At 36.2% G+C, this 26,792-nt stretch overlaps 1 protein-coding gene across 4 annotated transcripts in view; it reads left to right on the forward strand.

Moving 5' to 3' along the window:
• The window catches only part of STX17 (syntaxin 17), a 93,700-nt gene that overhangs the window by 15,662 nt on the left and 51,246 nt on the right, over positions 1 to 26,792 (forward strand). For all 4 annotated transcript variants that reach the window (XM_060101224.1, XM_060101226.1, XM_060101223.1 and 1 more), the window contains exon 3: positions 5,777 to 5,842. In XM_060101224.1, coding sequence (XP_059957207.1) covers positions 5,777 to 5,842 — 66 coding nt within the window. The remainder of the gene's footprint in view (positions 1 to 5,776; positions 5,843 to 26,792) is intronic.

A 26,792-nucleotide genomic window follows, 5' to 3' on the forward strand; every position in this document is an offset into this window, starting at 1 on the left:
AGGCTGTTTCTGTGAATGTTGGATTCTCTGCTTATGCCTGTGCCAGAGGAGAACCATGGCGCCACCGGTAGACCATGGGGCCATAATATGTCAATGAAGAACAACATGAATGCATGTAGTGAGACAATACATCTTTCTGAAATGACTGAAAAACAGTATCTATGAATTTTTTCTGTAGTTGTTTTTCCTCTTTCTTGATCCTATTTATTCATAGCAATTAGAGGTATTTATCAGAAGTTTCAGTATCCAGTGGAGGAAAGAGCAGAATCCAATGCACTTTGGGCATGTCATTCTGAGTTCCACCTACCTTGAAATGTTGGGGCAGAGCTTAATGGCCTGGAAGCCACTCAAGAGCAAGTAGTGCTGAGACAAATCCTTCTGCCCACTCTGTGAAGATAAAAGTATAAATCCAACATCATCTAGAAAATATTTCCTTGCAAAGCTGCCATTACCTTTAAAAACCCAGTAGAGAAAAGCCCGAAGGAGAAGCCCTTGGCAAAGACAAGCTGTTTTACCCAATCTCTTGACAGATAATCTCCCGTCATTGCTCTTCAGTCTCTTTGAATCTAGTCTTTGATATTTTCTTTGTAGACAATCATGTGAAGACACACTGTTTTATTTCTTCCTTTCCAATCTTGGCCTGTCTGCCCACTTCCTTCCTTCCTTCCTCTCCTTCTTTCTTTCTTTCCCTCTTTCTTCTCTTTCCTCTCTTTCCTCTCTTTCCCCTCTTTCCCTTCCCCTCCTCCCTCCTTTCCTTCCCTCCTTCCCTTTCTTCCCTCACTTCCTTTCTTACCCTATTGTGCTGACTAGGACCTCCAGTGCAACATTGAATAGGAATGGCAAGATCAGACATCCTTACCTTGTTCCCAATATTAGGGAATGGTCTTTCACCACTAAGCATGATGTTGACTGTAGGGTTTTTGTAGATGCCTCTAATGTTAACTTCTTTTTTAAGTTTGCTGAGAATTTTTATAATGAACAGATGTTTATCAAATGGTTGTCTTTAAATCTACCATCTTGCTCTTTTTGTCTGTTTGTCCCATCTATTCTTTGTCCCCTTTTTTCATCTTTTACTCCCTTTTGGATTAATTGCATATTTTTTAAGATTCCATTTTTTCTTTTGTTGGCTTATTAATTATACCTCTGTATTTTTATTTTTAATGGTTGCTTTACAGTTCAGAGTATTTATCTTTAACTTATGACAGTCTACCTTCAAGTAATGTGTTTCCATATATACATATATATATATACATATATATATATATCACTTCACGTATATTATAAGAACCTTGGACTTCCCTGGTGGTGCAGTGGTTAAGAATCCGCCTGCCAATGCAGGGGACACGGGTTCAAGCCCTGGTCTGGGAAGATCCCACATGCCGCGGAGCAACTAAGCCCATGTGCCACAACTACTGAGCCTATGCTCTAGAGCCCATGAACCACAACTTCTGAGCCCATGTGCCACAACTACTGAAGCCCACACGCCTGGAGTCCGTGCTCTGCAACAAGAGAAGCCACCGCAATGAGAAGCCTGCGCACTGCAAAGAAGAGTAGCCCCCACTCACCTCAACTAGAGAAAGCCCGCGTGCAGCAACAAAGACCTAACGCAGTCATAAATAAATAAATAGCCTTATAACAGTACACTTCGATTTCCTCTCTCAGGGTCTTTGTAGTATTATTGTAATTTATTTTACTTCTATGTAATATTGTTATTTTTGTTTTAAACAGTGTTATCTTTCAAAGAGATTTTTAAAATAATAAAAAGTATATTTTATATTTATCTATATATTTGCCAATTTTCAGTGCTGTCACTTTTTTGTAGAACCAGGTTTCTGTCTGGTATCATTTTCCCATTAACCTGAAGGACTACCTTTAACATTTCTTATAGTACAGGTTTGCTGGTAATGAATTCTGCTTGCTTTTCTGTGTTTGAAAAAAAATGTTTATTTTGCCTTCACTTTAAAAAAATATTTTCCCTGTGTATAGAATTCTAGGTTGAGTTTTAGATTGTTTCAGTACTTTAAAGATGTTGCTCTGGTGTTTTCTGGCTTGCATTGTTTCTCACAAGAAGTCTTCTGTCATTCTTATCTGTGTTGTTCTGTGCTTCACATATCTTTTTTTTTTTTTCCCCCAAGGGAAAGGCATTAATTTTATTCTTCGGTCTTTTAACAGCCATCTCTCTTTGAACTCTAGATGCAAAGGTTACAAAGATTACACATATCTTTTTTTCCTCTTGCTGTTTTTAAGATTTTTCTATCACTTATTGTAAGTAATTTTATTATGATGTGCATTAGTTTAGTTTTGTTCATTTTTCTTATTTATGGTATTCCTTGAGTTTCTTGGATCTGTGGGTTTATAATTTTTACCAGATTTGGAAAAGCTTTGGCCACTCATTTTTCTTTTTTTTCTTCCTTACTGGGATATAACTGACATACAGCACTGTGTAAGTTTAAGGTGTACAATATAATGATTTGACTTACATACATCATGAAATGATTATCACAATAAAGTAGTGAAGGTCCATCATCTCATATAGATACAAAATAAAAGAAAAGCATTTTTTTTCTCTTGTCATGAGATTTAAATTAGGATTTACTTTCTTAACAACTTTCATATATAACATACAGCAGTGTTAATTATATATATTAATCATGGCATACATTACATCCGTAGTACTTATTTATCTTATGACTGGAAGTTTGTACCTTTTGACCATAAACTGTAGGGTTCCTTTATATCTTTAGTTGTGGAAAATCTCTTCTGCTAGTCTTTAAGTCATTCTCATCCATAATTGCTCTGAAATTAGTTGTAATTTCGGTGCACCTATGGGAAGAGGTGAGCTCAGGGTCTTCCTCCTCCACCATCTCAGTCACTGTCTCATTAGTTTTTCAAAATTTTTTTCTCTCCTTTAAGGAGCCCAATTGCATACATAAAATGTTGCTTTCAGTTGGCCTGCGACTCATTGATACTCTATTCATTTATTGTCCATCTTTTTTTCTCTCTCTGTGTTTCATTTTGGATTGATTCTACTTTATATCTTTAAATTTACTAGTCTTTTCTTTGCATTGTCTTACCTTCAATTAAACCCATCCATTGCATTTTTCATTTCAGATACCTTTTTTAATTTTAGGAATTGAATTTTTAAAAATATCTTCCATGTCTCAATATGCTCATGTTTTCTTTGTTCTTAACAACATGGAATATATCATAATAATTTTTAATATCCTTGTCTATTAATTCCATTATCTATCATATCTGAATCTGTTTCTAGTGATTGGTTTTTCTCATTGCAGATCATATTTTCCTGCTTTTTTGCATGCATGGTAATTGTTTATTGGATGCCAGACATTCTGAACTTGTTGGATACTGAATATTTTTAAATTACTTTGAGTACTTTTGAGCTTTATTTATTCTGAGACACATTTAAGTTACTTGGGAACAGTTTGATCCTTTTGAGGCTCTTTTAAGCTTGCATAGGATCAGAATAGCCTTTATTCCAGGCCTAATTTTTCCCCACGTAGGACAGTGCTTTGGAGTACTCCACCTGATGTCTAGTGTGTTGAGAGATTTTTCCAGTCTGACTTGTGGTCACATGAACTGTTTCTGGCCTTGTGTGATTTTGGGGGATTAGTTTACCTGGTCTTTTCCAGTGGTTCTCTTTCTGACTTCAGGTGGTTTGCTTATGTGCATGTGCTGATCTGTACTCAGCTGAAGCCTCAAAAGGAAAACCCTGCAGATCTCTGGAGCTCTGTCTCAGTATAGTCCTCTCATTTTCAGTTATCTCCTCACATGCAGCTTTTTCCTCTCTGGTACTCTGCTCCACGATTCTTGCAACCCTGACCTCTCTGGACTTTCAACTGTTTCCTTAACATTAATTTTTCTTAAAATGTCATGACAGATTAGTATTAAGTAATAAATTTTAAAGTCGCTTATTTTCAGACATGTATCTTTGGCTTCCATTCTTTTTGTTAATATAACACTAAAGGAGCATTTATACTGGGTCTGATGGCATCAATTAAATTTTTCTTAGAAGCAAAAGTAGTTTGATAGTGGTTTTAAATTTATTTGATTGCATAGTGGTTTTAAGTTTATTTTGGTAAATATATTCTCAATATAGTCTATTTATTTTTATTGGAGTATAGTTGCTTTACAATGTTGTGTCAGTTTCTACTGTACAGCAAAGTGACTCAGCTATATGTACACATATATCTGCTCTTTTTTGATTTTCTTCCCATTTAGGTCACCACACAGAGCACTGAGTAGAGTTCCTTGTGCTGTACAGTAGGTTTTCTCTAGTTATCTGTTTTATACGTAGTTTCAATAGCATATATATATCAATCCCAATCTCCCAATTCATCCCACCCTCCTTCCCCCTTGGTGTCCATATGTTTGTTCTGTACAACTGTGTCTCTATTTCTGCTTTGCAAATAAGATCATCTATACCATTTTTCTAGATTCCACCTATATGCATTAATACACAATGTTCGTTTTTCTCTTTCTGACTTATTTCACTCTGTAGATGTAGTCTCTAGGTCCATCTACATCTCTACAAATGACCCAATTTCATTCCTTTTTATGGCTGAGTAATATTCCATTGTACATATGTACCGTGTCTTCTTTATCCATTCATCTGTTGATGGGCATTTAGGTTGCTTCCATGTCCTGGCTATTGTAAATAGTGCTGCAGTGAACATTGGGGTGCATGTGTCTTTTTGAATTATGGTTTTCTCAGGGTATATGCCCAGTAGTGGGATTGCTCGGTCATATGGTAGTTCTATTTTTAGTTTTTTAAGGCACCTCCATATTGTTCTCCATAGTCTAGTTATTTTTAAGCTTAATGGCTATGGTTTAGTTCTTAGATGATATAAAAAACAAAAATTCAGGAGTATCAAGAGTTTTTTGCTGCATTATTCACTACCAAATTTAAAGAATATGCAGAATAGGGAGTATAAAAATACCCTAGAAAAAATTTTAGAGCTCTACATTCCTTCCATGTGCATATGGGGCATTTTCATGTTTCTGTGCTTTCAAAGTAGTGTGTGTGTGTGTGGGTTATACCAAAAATGTGTTTAATGTCATTATTCACATCTGCTAACATCTTAATTATTTGGGTTTTTTATTTCAACCAAAAATAATGTGTGACATTTGGTGGTGTTTATATTTTATACAAGTATTCCGTCATAATGTTATCACATTTTCCTGTCAAATTTTCCATTATCATGCTCATTAAGTTTCTTGGATGAACTCTGAAAACTAAACATTACTTTGGTAAAAATGAAGACATATATATTAAATGTTCATTCTCATTTTTATATACTTTCTAGTCTGTAGTATCCATGTTACTTTTTCTCAAATCAGATTTTAGTTTTCAATACTTGACTCTATCATTAACAAACATTTCAAAGTCTTCATGTATAGTAGGAATATCTGATGAATGCTGATAATCTTTTCATTTTTCACACTCTTTTACATTCTCACTTTTTTCACCTCCAAAGAGTGTGCATTATAGACAAAATACATAATCTTTTTCAGTAAAATAAAGAGTATTTAGTGATTTTTGTTTGTTTTTACCATTTACCAGAATTTTGTGTGTAATGTTTTTGAAAACTTCCTATTGTATGGACTTTGGACAGTTAATTTCCACTACTAAGTCAGTAACTTTTTTAGCTGTTATGTTTAAGTTTGGGTGGGTGAGTGGGGATTTTTGAGGTAAATTGAGAATAATCTCTTAGTGATAAAAAAAAAATTCAGTACCTTTCCCCTTTCTTTCATATAGTATCAGAGGTGCAGAATCTGGGACAAGTTGCATGAAGAGCATATCAATGCAGGACGTACAGTTCAGGTAAGGCTATTTTATTGTTTCAGGTAAATCAGTATGAAAAAGACAGTCTTAAGGAAATTTTGCTAAAATATATATACCCTTGTAGCTGAATCCTTTTATATGTATTTGTAACTATTTCCTTAAGGATGCATTTTTAGCAGGAATTATTGAATCAGATGTCATACATATTTTTAAGATTTTGATTCATATCACCAAAATTTTCTCCAGAAATGATACATCAACTTACACTTTCACAATGAATGCATTTTACAACACTAGTATTACTCATTCCTCAGATTTTTGCTAATTAGTAGGTTAAAATAACATTGCCTTGTTGTTTTAATCTGGATTTTTTCTTTTATTGCTTTGAAGGGTGAAAGTTTTTTATATGCACCTTGGATAGTAATGTTTTTTGTGTGAATTGCCTGTTCATGTCCCTTGCATATATTATATTATGTTGTTGTCTTTTGTCAGAGTTCCTTATAATTTTAAGATATTGGCCTTCTGTTTATAAGATTGTTGCAATAATGTAGTGTTGCAAATATTTTTTTGCTAGCTTTTGGCTTTGTAATAAATTTTAATTATTTTAAATTAATTTTTGAAAGTCGTATATTTACATAGTTAACAGCCAAGTAAAATTAAAAGCCTTATAGAACCCTACCCTTCTCCATCTCCAAGTCCTACTTTTAGGAGACTACTTTAAATCCTTTTGGCCATTTTCCCTGGTATTTAGCTCTTTATTCCTAAATACCATGTGTAGACTGGTATTTCTTCATTAATCAGGTTTAGGCATAGTCTCTTCACTTCTTGCTATAGGAGATGCAGATGTAGCTTTCCACCCTACTCTCCTAATTCCTTTTCCCCCTATAATTACATATATTATAATTTCTGGTTAAATTAGTGATCAATATCTCATTATTTTGATTATAAAGGTATTGTTTCTTGCTAAGCCAAATAGTGACATACACTACGGCCTTTTGCTTTTTTCCCTTAAAGTGTCACTTTCACTCTAATGACTTTTTAAATGTGTTTAGTGTTTTTTGTTTTTAATTGAGGTATAGTTGATGTACAATATTATATGAGTTATAGGTGTACAACATAGTGATTCACAATTTTTAAAGGTTATACTCCATTTATAGTTATTATAAAATATTGGCTATATTTCGTGTTGTACAAGGATATATTTATCCTTGTAGCTTATTTATTTTATACATAACAGTTTGTACCTCTTAGTCCCCTACCCCTATCTTGCTCCACCACCTTTCCCTCTCCCCACTGGTAACCATCAGTTTGTTCTCTATATCTGTGAGTCTGTTTCCTTATTGTTATATTCACTAGTTTGTTTTATTTTTTAGATTCTACATATAAGTGATATCATACAGTATTTGTCTTTCTCTGTCTTTTGACTTGTTTCACTTATACCCTCTAAGTCTATCCATGTTGTTGCAAATGGCAAAATTTCATTCTTTTTTATGGCCGAGTAGTATTCCAGTGTGTGTTTGTGTGTGTGTGTGTGTGTGTGTGTGTGTGTGTGTGTATATACCACATCTTCTTTATCCATTCATCAGTTCATGGACACTTAGGTTGCTTCCATATCTTGGCTATTGTAAATAATGCTGATATGAACATTGGGGTGCATGTATCTTTCTGAATTAGTGTTTTTGGATTTTTTTGGACATATACCCAGGAGTGGAATTGCTGGGTAATATGGTAGTTTTATTTTTAGATTTTTGAGAAACTGCTGTACAGTTTTCCACAGTGACCATGCTAGTTTACATTCCCACTAACAGTGTATGAGGGTTCCCTTTTCCCCACATCCTTATCAGCATTTATTTGTGGTCTTTTTGATGATAGCCATCTGGCAGGTGTGAGATGATATCTCATTGTAGTTTTAATTTGCATTTCTCTGATGATTAACAGTGTTTAGCATCTTTTCATGTGCCTGTTGGCCATCTGTATGTCTTCTTTGGAAAAATGTCTATTTAGGTCTTCCGCCCATTTCTTAATTGAGGTGTTTGGGGGTTTTTTGATGTTGAGTTGTATGAACTGTTTATCACATTTTGGATATAAACTCCTTATTGGTCATATCATTAGCAAATATTTTCTCCCATTAAGTAGGTTGTCTTTTCATTTTGCCAATGGTTTCTTTTGCTGTGCAAAAGCTTTTAAGTTTAATTAGGTCCCATTTTTTTAATTTTTGCTTTTATTTCCTTTTCTTTAGGAGACAGATCCAAAAAAATATTGCTATGATTTATGTCAGAGTGTTCTGCCTATGTTTTTTTCTGGGAGTCTTATGGTTTCTGGTCTTACATTTAGGTCTTTAATCCATTTTGAGTTTATTTTTGTATATGGTGTTAGAGAATGTTTTGATGTCATTCTTTTACATGTAGTTGTCCAGTTTTCCCAGAACCATTTATTGAAGAGGCTGTTTTTCTCCATTGTATATTCTTGCCTCCATTGTTGTGGATTCATTGACCACGAGTGTGTGGGTTTATTTCTGGGCTCTCTGTTCCATTGATCTAAATGTCTGTTTTTGTGCCAGTACCGTACTGTTTTGATTACTGTAGCTTTGGAGTATAGCCTGAAGTCAGGGAGCATGATTCCTCCAGCTCTGTTCTTTCTCAGGATTGTTTTGGCTTTTTGGAGCCTTTTGTGTTTGCATACGAATTTTAAAATTATTTGTTCTAGTACTGCAAAAAATGCCCTTGGTATCTTGATAGGGATTGCACCGAATCTGTAGATTGCCTTGGCTAGTATGGTCATTTTAACAATATTAACTCTTCCAGTCCATGTACGTGGTATATCTTTCCATCTGTTTGTATCATCTTCAGTTTCTTTCATTAGTATCTTATAGTTTTCTGAGTACAGATCTTTTACCACCTTAGGTAGGTTTATCCCTAGGTGTTTTATTCTTTTCGATGCAGTGGTGAGTGGAATTGTTTCCTTAATTTCTCTTTCTGATAGTTTGTTGTTAGTATATAGAAATGCAACAGATTTCTATATACTAATTTTGCATCCTGCAACTTTACCAAATTCATTGAGCTCTGGTAATTTGCTGGTGGCATGTTTAGGATTTTCTGTGTGTAGTATCATGTCACCTGCAAATAGTGACAGTTTTACTTTTTCCTTTTCAGTTTGGATTCCTTTTATTTCTTTTTCTTGTCTGATTGCTGTGGCTAGGACTTCCAATACTATGTTGAATAAAAGTGCTAAGAGTGGACATCCTTGTCTTGTTCCTAACCTTAGAGGAAATGGTTTCCTCTTTTTACTGTTAACTATGATGTTAGCTGTCCTTTTGCTTCTTTGGAGTTAATACTTTTCTCACTTTTTTATATTGCCGGGGTTTTTATGTATTTTTAGTTAATTTTTTTTAGGTGCTCCACATTTCTGCCACATGCTGTCAATATTTTTCATGTGTTCAAATACATCACTTCCATTCTTTATCCTAAAGACTCCTCCCTGAAGTCCTTCTTCCTCCAATTCCAATCTGGACTCACTTTCTAGGCTTGTTGCACAGCTGTTGTTCTAGGACTTCCCTCAGCTCCTCCTGTGTGGGGTTCCTGTGTTTCCTGGCTATCATGTCTTCTTTATTTTGGGCTTACTCTGTTATTTTGTTGGAATACATCTTTCAATAGCTTTCAAGTAAGGGTACCTTAGAGGTAAATTTTTAATTTATTATGTGTCTGATAAACACCTTTATTCTCCCCTCACATGTGATTGCTACTTTGAGTAGGTATAGAATTCTCTTTCAGTATTGAAGGCTTTCTAGGCTTTCTAGTTTAGTGTTGCTCTTAAAAAAGCAGATATCATCTAGTTTCCTTATCTTTGTATAAGACCAATTTTTTTTTCTCTTTGGGAACTTCTGTGATCTGTTTATCCTGGTGTTCTGAAGTTTGATAATATGATGTGCTTTGTATTGGACCCTTTCAATCTAAAAACTCATGGTTTTAGTTCTGGGAATTTTCTTAAATAATTTATTTGATGATTTATTCCTCTTTGTTATTTGTTATTCTCTCTTTCTCTTTTTTAAATTCTTTTATTGCAAGGGTCAGCAAACTATAGCTCACAGACCAGATCTTGCCTGCTGTCTGCCCCATTTGTTTATGTACTGTCTTTGGCTGCTTTCATAGTACAACAGCAGAGTTGTTTGTTTGCAACAAGAGACCATATGGTCTGCAAAGCCTAAACTATCTACTGTCTGGCCCTTTGAAGAAAAAGTTTGCTGATCCCTATTCTGTTGGATGGAAGACTCTTGGATTGCTAGTCTAATTTTCTGTTCTATTTTCTGAGAGATTTCCTCAGCTTTATTTTCAGTTCTTTCTACTGAATTCTTTATTTCTATTACAGTATTTATTTTCCAAGAGCTTTTTTTTTTCTTCTTATTTTTCGTAGCACTTTATCTTTGGACATAAAAATATTTCCTGCTTTTCTGAGACACTAAAAAGCTGATTGCTTGTCTCCTGGTGGACTTCACCAAAGGTGCTTTGGTAGGCTGTCAATTTCCTTGGAGCAACCTCCGAGTGTCAGTATCTAGAGGTTGTTCTGGTTTAGTTTTCCAAAGAAGAATCCTCATTTTCCCCCAGGGTAAGTAGGCACTTATTTCCTAATTATAGAAGCAGCTTAGATGAAGGCTCCTGTGCTTTCATTGTTTAGTACAGTCTTTCATACGAATTCCATTTTTCAGTCCTGTGCCTAGTGTTTCTTTTTTTTTTAATACATCTTTATTGGAGTATAGTTGCTTTACAATGTTGTGTTAGTTTCTGCTGTATAACAAAGTGAATCAGCTATATGTATACATATATCCCCAAATCCCCTCCCTCTCGCATCTCCCTCCCACCCTCCCTGTGCTCCACAAAGCATGGAGCTGATCTCCCTGTGCTATGTGGCTGCTTCCCACTAGCTATCTCTTTTACATTTGGTACTGTATACATGTCAATGCCACTCTCTCACTTCGGCCAAGCTTACCCTTTCTTCTCCATGTCTGCAAGTCCATTCTCTAAGTCTGTGTCTTTATTCCTGTCCTGCCCCTAGGTTCTTCAGAACCATTTATATGTGTTAGCATATATGTGCTAGATTCCATGTATATTCCATATATATGTGCTAGCATACGGTATTTGTTTTTCTCCTTCTGACTTACTTCACTCTGTATGACAGACTCTAGGTCCGTCCACCTCACTACAAATAACTCAATTTTATTTCTTTTTATGGCTGAGTAATACTCTATTGTATATATGTGCCACATCTTCTTTTTCCATTCATCTGTTGATGGACACTTAGGTTGCTTCCATGACCTGGCTATTGTAAATAGAGCTGCAATGAACACTGTAGTACATGATTGTTTTTGAATTATGGTTTTCTCAGGGTATATGCCCAGTAGTGAGATTGCTGGGTTGTATGGTAGTTCTGTTTTTAGTTTTTGAAGGAACCTCCATACTATTCTCCATAGTGAGTGTATTACTTTACATTCCCACCAACAGTGCAAGAGGGTTCCCTTTTCTCCACACCCTCTCCAGCATTTATTGTTTCTAGATTTTTTGATGATGGCCATTCTGACTGCTGTGAGAATTACAACTGGATTGTATAAATATACCTCATTGTAGTTTTTTTTTTTTTTTTGCAATACGCGGGCCTCTCACTGTTGTGGCCTCTCCCGTTGTGGAGCCCAGGCTCCGGACGTGCAGGCCCAGCGGCCATGGCTCACGGGCCCAGCTGCTCTGCGGCACGTGGGACCCTCCCGGACCAGGGCACGAACCCGTGTCCCCTGCATCGGCAGGCAGACTCTCAACCACTGCGCCACCAGGGAAGCCCCTCATTGTAGTTTTGATTTGCATTTCTCTAATGATTAGTGATGTTGAGCATCCTTTCATGTGTTTCTTGGCAATCTGTATATCTTCTTTGGAGAAATGTCTATTTAAGTCTTCTGCCCATTTTTGGATTGGGTAGTTTGTTTTTCTGATATTCAGCTGCATGACGTGCTTGAATATTTTGGAGATTAATCCTTTGTCAGTTGCTTCATTTGCAAATATTTTCTCCCATTCTGAGGGTTGTCTTTTCATCTTGTTTATAGTTTCCTTGGCTGTACAAAAGCTTTGAAGTTTCATTAGGTCCCATTTGTTTATCTTTGTTTTTATTTCCATTTCTCTAGGAGGTGGGTCCAAAAGGATCTTGCTGTGATTTATGTCGTAGAGTGTTCTGCCTATGTTTTCCTCTAAGAGTTTTATAGTGTCTGGCCTTACATTTAGGTCTTTAATCCATTTGGAGTTTATTTTTGTGTATGGTGTTACGGAGTGTTCTAATTTCATTCTTTTACATGTAGCCGTCCAGTTTCCCCAGCACCACTTATTGAAGAGGCTGTCTTTTCTCCATTGTATATTCTTGCCTCGTTTATCCAAGATAAGATGACCATATGTACGTGGGTTTACCTCGGGGCTTTCTATCCTGTTCCATTGATCTATATTTCTGTTTTTGTGCCAGTACCATACTATCTTGATTACTGTAGCTTTGTAGTATAGTCTGAAGTCAGGGACCCTGATTCCTGCAGCTCCATTTTTCGTTCTCAAGATTGCTTTGACTATTTGGGGTCTTTAGTGTTTCCATACAAATTGTGAAATTTTTTGTTCTAGTTCTGTGAAAAATGCCAGTGGTAGTTTGATAGGGATTGCATTGAATCTGTAGATTGCTTTGGGTAGTATATTCATTTTCATAATGTTGATTCTTCCAATCCAAAAACATGGTATATCTCTCCATCTGTTTGTATCATCTTTAATTTCTTTCATCAGTGTCTTATAGTTTTCTGCATACAGGTCTTTTGTCTCCTTAGGTAGGTTTATTCCTAGATATTTTATTCTTTTTGTTACAGTGGTAAATGGGAGTGTTTCCTTAATTTCTCTTTCAGATTTCTCATCATTAGTGTATAGGAATGCAAGAGATTTCTGTGCATTAATTTTGTATCCTGCTACTTTACCAAATTCACCTATTAGTTATAGTAGTTTTCTGGTAGTATCTTTAGGATTCTCTATGTGTAGTATCACGTCATCAGCAAACAGTGACAGTTTTACTTCTTCTTTTCCAATTTGGATTCCTTTTATTTCTTTTTCTTCTCTGATTGCTGTGGCTAAAACTTCCAAAACTGTGTTGAATAATAGTGGTGAGAGTGGGCAGCCTTGTCTTTTTCCTGATTTTGGTGGAAATGGTTTCAGTTTTTCACCACTGAGAATGATGTTGGCTGTGGGTTTGTCATATACACCCTTTATTATGTTGAGATAAGTTCCCTCTATGCCTACTTTCTGGAGGGTTTTTATCACAAATGGGTGTTGAATTTTATTGAAAGCTTTTCCTGCGTCTATTGAGATGATCATATGTTTTTTTTTTGGTTTTTTTTGGTTTTTTTTTTTTGCGGTACGCGGGCCTCTCACTGTTGTGGCCTCTCCCGTTGTGGAGCACAGGCTCCGGACGTGCAGGCCCAGCGGCCATGGCTCACGGGCCCAGCCGCTCCGCGGCACGTGAGATCTTCCCGGACTGGGGCATGAACCCGCGTCCCCTGCATCGGCAGGCGGACTCTCAACCACTGCGTCACCAGGGAAGCCCGATCATATGGTTTATATCATTCAGTTTTGTTAACGTGGTGTATCACACTGATTGATTTGTGTATATTGAAGAATCCTTGCATTCCTGGGATAAACCCCACTTGATCATGTTGTATGATCCTTTTACTGTGCTGTTGGATTCTGTTTGCTAGTATTTTGTTGAGGATTTTTGCATGTATATTCATCAGTGATATTGGCCTGTAGTTTTCTTTTTTTGTGACATCTTTGTCTGGTTTTGGTAGCAGGGTGATGGTGCCCTCATAGAATGAGTTTGGGAGTGTTCCTCCCTCTGATATATTTTGGAAGAGTTTGAGAAGGATAGGTGTTAGCTCTTCTCTATAAATGTTTGATAGAATTCGCCTGTGAATCCATCTGGTCCTGGGCTTTTGTTTGTGGGAAGATTTTAAATCACAGTTTCAACTTCAGTGCTTGTGATTGGTCTGTTTATATTTTCTATTTGTTCCTGGTTCAGTCTCAGAAGGTTGTGCTTTTCTAAGAATTTGTCTATTTCTTCCAGGTTGTCTGGCATATAGTTGCTTGTAGTAATCTCTCATGATCCTTTGTATTTCTGCAGTGTCAGTTGTTACTTTTTGTTTTTCCCTTCTAATTCTGTTGATTTGTCTTCTCCCTTTTTTTCTTGATGAGTCTGGACAATGGTTTATCAGTTTTGTTTATCTTCTCAAAGAACCAGCTTGTAGTTTTATTGATCTTTGCTATTGTTTCCTTCATTTCTTTTTCATTTATTTCTGCTCTGATCTTTATGATTTCTTTCCTTCTGCTGACTTTGGGTTTTTTTTATTCTTCTTTCTCTAATTGCTTTAGGTGTAAGGTTAGTTTGTTTATTTGGATGTTTCTTGTTTCTTGAGGTAAGATTGTATTGCTCTAAACTTCTGTCTTAGAACTGCTTTTGCTGCATCCCATAGGTTTTGGGTTGTTGTGTTTTCATTGTCATTTGTTTCTAGGTTTTTTTTTTTTTTTTTTTTTTTTGGCTGTGTTGGGTCTTTGTTGCTGTGCGCAGGCTTTCTCAAGTTGCGGTGAGTGGGGGCTACTCTTTGTTGCAGTGTGCAGGCTTCTCATTGTGGTGGCTTCTCTTGTTGCAGAGCACAGGCTCTAGGTGCAGGGGCTTCAGTAGTTGTGCCTTATGAGCTCTAGAGCGCAGGCTCAGTAGTTGTGGTGCACGGGCTTAGTTGCTCCGCAGCATGTGGGAATCTTCCCGGAGCAGGGCTCAAACCCGTGTCCCCTGCAATGGCAGGCGGATTCTTAACCACTGTGCCACCAGGGAAGCCCCTCTAGGTATTTTTTGATTTCTTCAGTGATCTCTTGGTTATTTAGTAGTGTATTGTTTAGCCTCCATGTGTTTGTACTTTTTACAGTTTTTTTTCCCTGTAATTGCTATCTAGTCTCATAGCGTTGTGGGCAGAAAAGATACTTGATACGATTTCAATTTTCATAAATTTACCAAGGCTTGATTTGTGACCCAAGATATGATCTATCCTGGGGAGTGTTCCATGAGCACTTGAGAATGTCCTATAAATATCAATTAAGTCCATCGTGTTTAATGTATCATTTAAAGCCTGTGTTTCCTTATTATTTTCATTTTGGATGATCTGTCCATTGGTGAAAGTGGGATGTTAAAGTCCCCTATTATTATTGTGTTACTGTCGATTTCCCCTTTTATGGCTGTTAGTATTCGCCTTATGTATTGAGGTGCTCCTATGTTGGGTGCATAAATATTTACCACTGTTATATCTTCTTGGATTGATCCCTTGATCATTCTGTAGTGTCCTTCTTTGTCTCTTGTAATAGTCTTTATTTTAAAGTCTATTTTGTCTGATACGAGAATTGCTACTCCAGCTTTGTTTTGATTTCCATTTGCATGGAATATCTTTTCCATCACCTCACTTTCAGTCTGTATATGTCCCTAGGTCTGAAGTGGGTCTCTTGTAGACAGCATATATACGGGTCCTGTTTTTGTATCCATTCAGCCACTGTGTGTCTTTTGGTTGGAGCATTTAATCCATTTAAATTTAAGGTAATAATTGATATGTATGTTCCTATTACCACTTTCTTAATTGTTTTGGGTTTGTTATTGTAGGTGTTTTCCTTCTCTTGTGTTTCCTGCCTAGAGAAGTTCCTTTAGCATTTGCTGTAGAGTTGGTCTGGTGCTGCTGAATTCTCTTAGCTTTTGCTGGTCTGTTAACGTTTTAATTTCTCCGTCAAATATGAATGAGATCCTTGCTGGGTAGAGTCATCTTGGTTGTAGCTTTTTCCCTTTCATCACTTTAAATATGTCTTGCCAGTCCCTTCTGGCTTGCAGAGTTTCTGCTGAAAGATCAACTATTAACCTTATGGGGATTCCCTTGTATGTTATTTGTTGCTTTTCCTTGCTGCTTTTAATATGTTTTCTTTGTATTTAATTTTTGATAGTTTGATTAATATGTGTCTTGGCGTGTTTCTCCTTGGATTTATCTTGTATGGGACTCTGCACTTCCTGCACTTGATTGACTATTCCCTTTCTCATATTAGGGTGGTTTTCAAGTATAATTTCTTCAAATATTTCTCAGTCCCTTTCTTTTTCTCTTCTTCTTCTGGGACCCCTATAATTCGAATGTTGGTGTGTTTAATGTTGTCCCAGATGTCTCTCAGACTGTCCTCAATTCTTTTTTTTTTTTTTTTTTTTTGCGGTATGCGGGCCTCTCACTGTTGTGGCCTCCCCCGTTGTGGAGCGCAGGCTCCGGACGCGCAGGCTCAGCAGCCATGGCTCACGGGCCCAGCCGCTCCGCGGCATATGGGATCCTCCCAGACCGGGGCACGAACCCGTATCCCCTGCATCGGCAGGCGGACTCTCAACCACTTGCGCCACCAGGGAGGCCCGAGAATTTTAAATTTCATTTATTGTGTTGTTCATCATTGTTTGCTGTTTAGTTCTTCTAGGTCCTTTTAAACATTTCTTGTATTTTCTCTATTCTATTTCCAGGATTTTGGATCAGCTTTACTCTCATTACTCTGAATTTTTTTTCAGGTAGACTACCTATTTGCTCTTCATTTGTTTGGTCTGGTGGGTTTTTACTTTGCTTCTTCATCTGCTGTGTATTTCTCTGTCTTCTCATTTTGGTTTACTTGCTGTGTTTGGGGTCTCCTTTTCTCAGGCTGCAGGTTCACAGTTCCTGTTGTTTTTGGTGTCTGCCTCCAGTGGGTAAGGTTGGTTCAGTGGGTTGTGTAGGCTTCCTGGTGGAGGGGCCTGCTGCCTGTGTTCTGGTAGATGAGGCTGGATCTTGCCTTTCTGGTGGGCAGGACCATGTCTGGTGGTGTGTTTTGGTGTGTCTGTGAACTTATTATGATTTTAGGCAGCCTCTCTGCTAATGGGTGGGGTTGTGTTCCTGCCTTGATAATTGTTTGGCATGGGATGTTCAGCACTGGAGCTTGCGGGTCGTTGAGTGGAGCTGGGTCTTAGCGTTAAGATGAAGATCTCTGGGAGAGCTCTTGCTGTTTGATATTACATGGGGCTCGGAGGTCTCTGGTGGTCCAATGTCCTGAACTCGGCTCTCCCACCTCAGAGCCTGAGGCCTGACATCCGGCCAGAGCACCAAGACCCTGTCAGCCACATGGCCAGGTGCCTGGGGAGTTTCTTGTCTTTTGGGAAATCTGAGGTCTTCTGCCAGTGTCCAGTAGGTGTTCTGTAGGAGTTGTTCCATATGTAGTTGTATTTTAGATGTATTTGTGGGAGGAAGGTGATCTCCACGTCTTACTCCTCTCTGCCATCTTGAAGGTCCTCTCTTGTGTTTGTGAGTCTATAGTCTTTTTCACCGAAAAATGCATCTCTGGTCCTCTTACATTTCAAAAGGTTATTATAGCTGCAGTATAGTGAATAGACTGGGATAGAATGAAATGAATGCAAAAGATCATTTAGGAGTGGTTACAGAGATGGTGAAGATAGAGAAAAAAAGATTGATTTGAGACTTAGGTGGAAATTTGACTTGCCTCTCTATATGTGTATTTTATTTCTTGCTACCTAGATTATAGCCCTAAAGATCAGGGACTATGTCTCCACTAATTGTGTATGTCACAGTACCAGGTGCTCAGCAAGATGCAGAGTTTATTGAATGGTACTGTACATGTTAATGTCAATGAGATTATTATGACTTTCATTTCTTACCATCTTCACTGTTTAACATGTCATTAAAAATCCCTTATGATTTTCTTGAGACAGTGGTATGGTCAAAGTGTTTGTTTACTGATTTTAAAAAATATATATATATTTACATTATTGATCTCCATCTGGCATAAAAGCTTCGTGTGTGCCATTAAAATAATGAGATCGAAACTGTTGTTAGATGTAGGTATTTGCTTAGTTTTATTCATATCTGCCTTGAATTTTTTGTATAGGCTTGTTCTTTGCTAGTTTGTGTAAAACTTATTTTTAGACAATTTCATGAACAGTTACTATAAATTTTCTAGATTTATCATTATTTGTATAGTAAGGAGTATCTTTTTACTTTTGGTGTAGCGTCTTTGTTGAAAAGGGGTTCTTAATTTAAATGTGTCAGTCTTTATCTAATTTATCAGTGTTTTCTCTTGTGGTTCATGCTGTTGGTATCTTTTTCAAAGAATGTTCTGTATCCTAAGATCAAGAAGATAATTTCCCTATATTTTCTGTTGAATGTTTTAAGTGTTTTGCTTTTAACAGTTAAGTTGTTAATCCATCTGGTATTGATGGTATGAGATAGATATAAATAAAATTTTGTTTTATTTCTTTTGGAAAACCAGTTGTCTCTCATTATTAACTGATTTCTGCAGTGTTATTTACATATCACAATTCCATATATGCATAAGTGTGTCTCCAGTCTTTCTCTTCTATTCCACTGGTCAATTTGTCTATTTCTCCACCAAGGTCCACAATATGTTAATTAAGAAAGTCTTATGATAAGGCTTGATATCTAGTTGGATAATACAGTTACCTTATTCTACCTTTTCAGGAGTGTTTTGGCAATTCTTGGCCATTTAGCCTTCCATATAAAATTTGGAATCTGCTTTTCAAAGTTCATACACAGTCTTGTTGGAAATTTGGGAATTGCATTAGATTTATCTATCTATTTAGAGAAAAATTTACAATGTCCAGTTTTACTGCCTGTGAATATGGGATATTCTTGTACTTGGTTATGTATTCTTTATTATTTGTGTATCTTTATAGTTTTCTGCATACAGATTGTGGTAGATTGTACATTTTAAAGATACCTGCAAAGTATCTTGCATCCTACATCATCTTCTACAGTATGACATTGCTACTTACCCACAAACAGTAGCAACAGTGGAGTCTAATTCTCCTTCCTTTGAATCTGAGCTGAGGCAGAAGTAATGCCACCAGACTTCTGAGGCTAGATCAGAAAAGGCCAGATAGATCCCACTGGTTCTCTGAGGATGCTTGCACTGGGGGAACTTAGCCATCATGTGAAATGTCCAAATATCTGAAGACTCCCACATGGGAGATAGCCACAGCCACAGCTGAGCTCAGAAATTTCCAGCCTCAGGTGCCAGCATATGAGTGAGCCATCTTGGACATCAGTGCAGTTGAGCCTTCAGATGACTGTAGCTTCAGCCAACATCTGACTCAACCACATGAGAGACCCCAAGTGAGAACTCCTCAGCTGACTTCCTAAATGTCTGATCTGCAAAATCATTAGCAGAATTAAGTGGCGGTTTTAGGCCTTTAAGTTTTGGAGGAATTTGTTATGCAGCAACAGATGACGAATACAGGGCTTACACTTAACTTTGTTTCTCTATTTCAGTCTATTTCATTAATCTGTTCTTAAGTACTTTATTGTTTTAGGGTTTGTGTGTGTGTGTGTGTGTGTTTGGGGGAGGTGTTAAATATGTCCTTCTTTTAAATTATGTTTTCTAACTTTTGGTGGTGTATATAGAAATATAGTTAGTTTTCATATATAGATCTTATGGCCAATTATCTTTAAACTTATTATTTCTAATAATTGGTCTAAATCCCTTTTGCACCTTCTATTAATAGGGTTTTTGGGGGGAGGGTGATATTTTTCTTGTCTTACAATATCACCCATTTTTCCTTTCTTGTTTCAATTCTTTATGTTTTTTTTTTCAATCTGGCTCACTGGTTATTGAAAGAAATAGTTAATAAAGCAACTTGTTCAAATTTATCTTTTAAGGAGTTTTTTTTTTTTTTTTTTTTTTGGCTGCGTTGGGTCTTCATTGCTGTGCTCCGGCTTTCTCTAGTTGTAGCGAGTGAGGGCTACTCTTCGTTGAGGTGCGCGGGCTTCTCATTGTGGTGGCTTCTCTTGTTGTGGATCATGGGCTATAGGCGTGTGGGCTTCAGTAGTTGTGGCGTGTGGGCTTAGTAGTTGTGGCTCATGGGTGCTAGAGCACAGGCTCAGTAGTTGGGCATACAGGCTTAGTTGCTCCGTGGCATGTGGAATCTTCCCAGACCAGGGCTCGAACCCATGTCCCCTGCATTGGCAGGCGGATTCTTAACCACTGCGGCACCAGGAAAGCCCCAAATTTATCTTTTAAAAAAGACCTTATAAATGACAGCAGCTCCCTCTGCAAAAAAATTCTTAATGCTATTTATATATTTTTTTTCTGAAAGTAAAATTACATTCTGTATGACAGGATGGTTGTAAGGATTGTTGACCATTGTAAGGATTGTTGACCATGTGTGCAAAATGCTTACACAGCTCCTCTCAGGGGAATTGGAGTAAGTTTGATTTGATACTCCCATTTTTAACTGCTAGATCAAGCTAAAAAGATTCTTGGCTTTTTGTTAGTTTAATTTAAAACACATTATAATTGCATCACTTTTTACCATTTTTTTGGCTTGTCACAGAAAAGTACAAAACATATTCTTTAAAACTCAGCTCTCCCTGTCCCTCTCCCCAAACAGTTAACATATGGTAATAATACTAGTTGATAATAGAGGATTCTGAAAAATGTGTCATGGTTTCTGCTTTGAAGAAACTTACCTAGATGAGAATTCATGAGATGTTAAATATTTAAATAATAATTTAAAGCTTTAGTAAAATGTTAATATAAGTCAGTATATGACTAATTGTCAAATATTCTATAGAGACCAGTAAGTGAAAGAGTGCCAGCTATCTGGATGCTAGATAAGGGCAGTGTTATCCTTATTTTTCAGATAAAAGAAGGCTGAAGAACAGAGAAACTTCAGTGTTTGTCTAAAGCACAAGGCCTTCATAAGTGGAAGGGCAGGGATCCAATCTGGAATTATTTTTACTATTAACTCAGATGGATAGACAATCCAGGAATATTCTCAGGAATACTGTGCTTAATACCTATATTGTAGGTCTTCATTAGATATTTGTTGAGTAAATGAATGGAGGCCCTTTTCTCCTTTGGTTTTCATTCCTTTTGGTGGTTCATTTAATATTTTTTAAGCTGTATGTATTCTTTTTGGTGCCTTCTGATTTTGAAGTAAGTGTGAAGTCATTACTATTAATACCTTAGTGTAGTAGTTAGGTAATACAAGCAAGGAGAAGTCCAGATTTATTTTAATTAAATAGTTATGACTCTGGAGTCCTTAATGATAAATTATATGACATCTAGAATGTGTTCACTCTAAGTTGTTTAAATGTTTACCAGTGGACTTGTGCTCTGTGTTTGTAAAGAAATTAGATTAATTATTATGATACCAAATGTTTTCTGCTGTGTACATTTGCTCTTAAAATTACATGTTGTAAAAACATATTAGAAATCCTTAAATCAATATTTAACAAAGGCAAATATATGCATAGCCTCTCTTCTTTTAATCATTAAATACATAATTGAACATTTTTCAGAATTTTAATTAACTCAGAATAATTACTTTTTACAATTATCAGTATGGATAAATATACATTTAAACATATCTTTTAATCTTTAGACAGAAATTTCAGGATATTTCTGGAAGAAGGGAAAAAGCCATAACTAGTTATTAAATTTAGTTTCAAAACTAAAAAGAGAGAGATGTCACCTTTACTGAAAGTTTGGCCATAGTTTGCTGTTTACTGCTTGCATACTGCAAAGCTTTTTAATTACTGAGTTGGTATACTTTCTTTTTTTCCCTAAACTTCCTTGGTTATAGTGCCATTTATCAAACTTGATATTTTTGCAGATTTTCAGAACTTGACATAATATCTTCCTTTCTGACCTGATTATTAGAAGAACAGAAACATTTGAATATTTACTACATCCTAGACACATTCTAGACACTGGAAATATAGCTGTGAGCAAAACAGAAGAAAATTCTTTTCTCATTGAACTTATATTCTGGGGGTAGGAGTGAAGAAAACAGATATATTTTAAATAAATAAATATGTAATATTTAGATGGCTATAAGTACCCTGAAATAAAAGCAAAAGCAGGTTAAAAAGAATAGAGAGTCAGAGAAGGTGATGAGTGTTCTTTTATATAGGGTGGTTATGGAAGGTTTCTGATGACATTTGAGCAAAGACCTGAAGGAAGTGGAGGCATAAACCATTGGGAATAGACTTCTCCAGGTAGAAGGGAAATCAAGTGTGAAGACTCTGAGGTGAGAGGATACGTGGCATATTCAGGGAGTAATAAGGAGGTCAGTGTGGCTGATTGTGAGCACAGGAGAGGAGGTCAGAGAGATCAGCTGGGCCTGATTACGGAAGGATATCTAACAAAGTTAGATATCTAACAGGATATCTAACAAAGTTGGATAGAAAACCTTTGGAAGGTCCTGAGCAGATGATAACCTGATATGATTTAAAAGATGACCTTGACTGTTTTGAAAAGGATAGATTCTAAGGGAGCAAGGATTGAAGCAAGAATACCAGGTAGGTGGCTAATATAATAATCAGGATACTATGGGTCTACTTTTTAGAAAAATGCAGAAACACCCATGTACAGACAATTCTGTGTAGAATGTCAGGGGCCTAGTATGTTATATTTTTACCTACTCTCTGTAGCCCTAGGAAATGGTTCTGAACTTAAACGCTTGAGAGAGGAATAAGGAACTACCCTGACAACAACCTTAACATTGAAGTACCTTTTTCAAAAATTACACATACACACACACACACACACACACACACACACTTCAAATGTACAAAAACGTAGGAAATAATAAAAATAATATAACACTCATCACCCAACTTTGTCAACTCTTAACATTTTTTGCCACAGTTTCATCCCCTTTTTTGGAAGAAAACTTTAAAAATACCACTGAAGTCCCTTGTGTACCCTTCCTTGATTCCATTTACTTTGTTCCTGTCTACATCTGAAGGAAATCTTTTCCCCTGTTTTAAGTATTTATCATTTTTGTGCACATAACTATATATAAATAATATATGATATTGTTTTGCAGTTTTCTTTCTGCTTTTTTCCAAACAGCTTTCTTGACGTGTAATTGACATATAATAAACTATACAATTCGATAAGTTTTGACATATGTATACACCATGACACCATCACCACAATCAAGATAATGTGAACCCATCACCACAGTCAAGATAATGAATATATCCATTGCCCCCAAAAGTTTCCTTATACCCGTTTGTAACCGGCCTTCTGTGTTCTCCCTCCCACATCCTCCCACATGCACATACACCCTCACTACTCAAGCAACCATTGACCTGCTTTCTGTCACTATACATTAGTTCGAATTTTCTAGAATTTTATATAAATAGAATCATACAATATGTACTTCTTTTTTGTCTGGTTTCTTTCACTCTGCATGTATATTTTGGGGTTCATCCATGTTGTAATGTGTATCAGTATTTCATGGCTTTTTATTGTTGAGTAGATACTCCGTTGTATGGATATACCACAGTTTGTTTATCCATTCGTCTGTTGATGAACATTTGGGTATTTCTAGTTTTTGGCTACTACAAATAAGGCTACTATGAACATTTGAATACAAGACTTTGTATGGAAAAAGGATCTCATTTCTCTTGGATAAATACTTATGAATGGAATGACTGGGTCGTATTCTTCACCTTTCTAAGAACTGCCAAACTGTTTTCCAAAATAATTGTACCATTTTATATTCCCACCAGTTCCTTCATATCCTTGCCAACACTTAATATGGTTAGCCTTTTTAATTATAGCCATTCTAATAGGTCTGTAGTGGTATCTCATTGTTGTTTTAATTTTCATTTGACTAATGATGTTTCTGTTTCATATTGAATTAATTCAGTATTTTTTATTCCATTTTGTCTTCTTTCTTGTTTTGCTGGCTTTAACTCTTTGTTTTTTTAGTGGTTATTTTAGGGTTTATAGTATACCTCTTATTATAGTTTATCTTCAAGTGAGATTCTACTATTTCACATGTTTAAGAAATTTACAATATACTTCTTCTCCCCTCCCAGTCTTTATGCCATTGTTGTCAATATCTTTTACTTATACACGTGTTATATACTTAATAATGTTTAAACAGTTGTCTTTTTCAAGTGATTTAGATATTAAAGGGGGAAAATCTTACCTGTTTACTTATGTCATTTCCATTTTTGGTGTGCTTAATGCCTTTGTGTAAGCCCATATTTCCTTGTGGTGTAATTTTCCTTTTGCCTGAAAGACTTCCTTTAACATTTCTTAGAGTGCAGTTCTGCTGTTGATAAATTCCTTTGTGTATCTATCTAAAAAGGCTTCATCTGGCCTCTGTTTTCAAAAGGAATTTTTCTGTATATAGAATTCCATATTGAATTTTTTCTTTCAGTACTTTACAGATGTTCAACTGTCTTTTCAGTTGCACTATTTCCAATGAGAAATCTGTTTTATTCTTATTTTTATTCCTCCGTATGTAATATGTCTTTTTCCTCTGCGTACTTCTACATTTTCCCTTTATAACTGGTTTTGAGCACTTTGATTATTATGGGCCTTGGTGGAGTTTTCTTCATGTTTGTTGTGCTTCGGATTTATTGAGCTTCTTGGATCTCTTCTTTTATAGTTCGCATCAAATTAGGAAAATTTTTGGCCATTATTTCTTCAGTATTTTTCTGTCCCCTCCAATCTCTATTCTCCTTCAGGGACTCTTAATTACACATATGCTATGCTACTTGAAGTTATCTCACAGCTCACTGATGCTCTTTTAAATTCTTTTGGATTCTGTTTCCTCTGTGTGTTTCATTTTGTATAGTTTCTTTTTCTATGCCTTCATGTTCACTAGTCTTAGCAGCAGCCATGTCTAATCTGTTATTCCATTCAGTGTATTTTTTATCTCATATTGTAATTTTCAACTCTAGAATTTTGATTTGGGTTTATTTTAATATCTTCCATGTCTCTACTTAACTTTTTGAACATATGGAATACAATTATAATAGTTTTAATATGCTCTGCTAATTCTAACGTCAATGTCAATTCTGGGTCAGTTTCAATTGATCGATTATTGTCTTCATTATAAGCCATATTTTCCTCTCTCTTTGTATGTCTGGTGGTCTTTGCTTGGGTTACCTTTCCATGGCTGGATGCTAGATATTTTCATATTCCTATAAATCTTCTTGAGCTTTGTTCTGGAATATAGTTAAGTTACTTGGAAACAGTTTGATCCTTTTGGGCCTCACTTTTATGGTTTATTAAGCTTGATTGGAGCAATGCTTGTCTGAGGCTAATTATTTCCTCACTACTGAAGTAAAAACCTTTCTGAGTGCTCTGTCTAATGCCCTATGAATTAAGAGTTTTTCCAGTTTAGCTGGAGGAAACAGACACTCTTTCCAGCTTTGAATGAGTGATGGGCACTGTTCCCTCTAATCTTTTGGGATGATTTTTTTCTCCAGCCTTGAGTAGTTTCCTCACATACATGTTCTGATCAGTTCTTTGCCAAATACTTGAGAGTTACCCTTCTGCGTATCTCCAGCATTCTCTTTCTGTACAGCTCTCTCCTCTCCAGTGCTCTGTTCTACACACTCTGCAGAAGCAGAAGTCTATCTATTATTACATTTTGAAACTACAAGTAGAATAGGTTTAACAGTTTTATTCTCTGAGATAACAAATCATTAGGAATAAGAAAGATTTTGTGATCAACTTTTGAAACAGTGAAAAAGTTGAAATGGTAACTACTGTAATAATTCAATGAAGAACATTAACTTGGCTTTTATAGAAACTTGGTCAGCCTAGTCTCTGTAGCAGTGGTGATGCAGAACTTGCTGAGAACACAGATTTCTGGGACTTACCTTAAAGATTCTGATTCAGTAGATGTCAGACCACATTTGGAAAGATACTGCTCTACAGAGTCTATCCTAGTTCCACAGGTAGTGTAAATACAAAGAAAGTCAGACATGGAACTGGTAGAAGTAGAATGTGACTTTCATGATTTTACTAGGAGAAATATAGAATTCTTGAGCTACTTTTAAATTTTTTAAAAGAAAATTTTAAAGGGAGAAGCAATAGAAAAGAGAGGGAACAAGGAGGAGAGAGGGAGAAGTGAGGATAGTAGACAAAAGTTAGGAAAAAAGAAGAAAAGATTAGACAGGAGCAAGGCCAGGTAGAGAACAGAAGAGAAGATAGAAGAGTAGATTCCAAAGTGAATGCTGTTAGGAGGTAAATTGTTTTAGGTTATTATGACTTTAGAGGAATTTAAACTTAAATTTTGCCTTGAAATATCTGTGAGCCGATTAATCAGGATTTAGGATCCCCCCCCCCCTTTTTAAATAGGTATAGTACCTATGCCTCTACTCTCATTGGCAGAGTATACCTATAGTATCTATGCCTTTACTCTGATTGGAACTATAGAACCTCAGGGAGGAAGTTAAATCTAAGTTACCATCACTTGTAAGATACACCAGTATTTTGTGTACCTCTAAGAGAGAAAAGTGCTGCCAGTTAAGTATAGCACAGTGCTTTTTTTTAACCATCTATTTTAAGATACATTCCAATTTCAGAGATGTTAAAATGTGGGAAAGATGTTGTGTCCTCAGATGGATGAAATACAGTATTTAGAAGTCTTCTACCTTTCTACTCCACCTCTATCTTTTCCTGATTTATTCTTTCTGTTTAGTAAGTTCTGTTTTTTCAGTATTATTCATCAGGAGTGGCTCAAATCTCACCTCCTTCATGAAGTGCGTGTAGATCCTTACAGTAAGATGTTTCAAATGTCCTTTGAGCATGTTTCTTATGCCCCTTTCAATTTTGAATATTTCTTCTTAATGGAAAATCAAAAGCAAAATAGGAGTTAAGTAGTTCTGTTTTCTCTGTATTGTCTGCTAACATTATACCATCTGCCCCAAGCAGTAGGCCTGTACCTTCTTTCTTGCTCCTCTTGCCCTACATGCATTTTTAAAAATCTTTTTTATTGTTCTTAACATTTTTCGCCAGCCTCTGCTCATTTTGGGCTCTTACTTACATGGTTCTCCTCGTTTCACATCAGTCTTTTTTATTCATCCTTGTTTACATGCCTTTCTTTTCAT

Source organism: Mesoplodon densirostris, chromosome 6 (genome assembly GCF_025265405.1).
Source record: "Mesoplodon densirostris isolate mMesDen1 chromosome 6, mMesDen1 primary haplotype, whole genome shotgun sequence".
Lineage (NCBI taxonomy): Eukaryota > Metazoa > Chordata > Mammalia > Artiodactyla > Ziphiidae > Mesoplodon > Mesoplodon densirostris.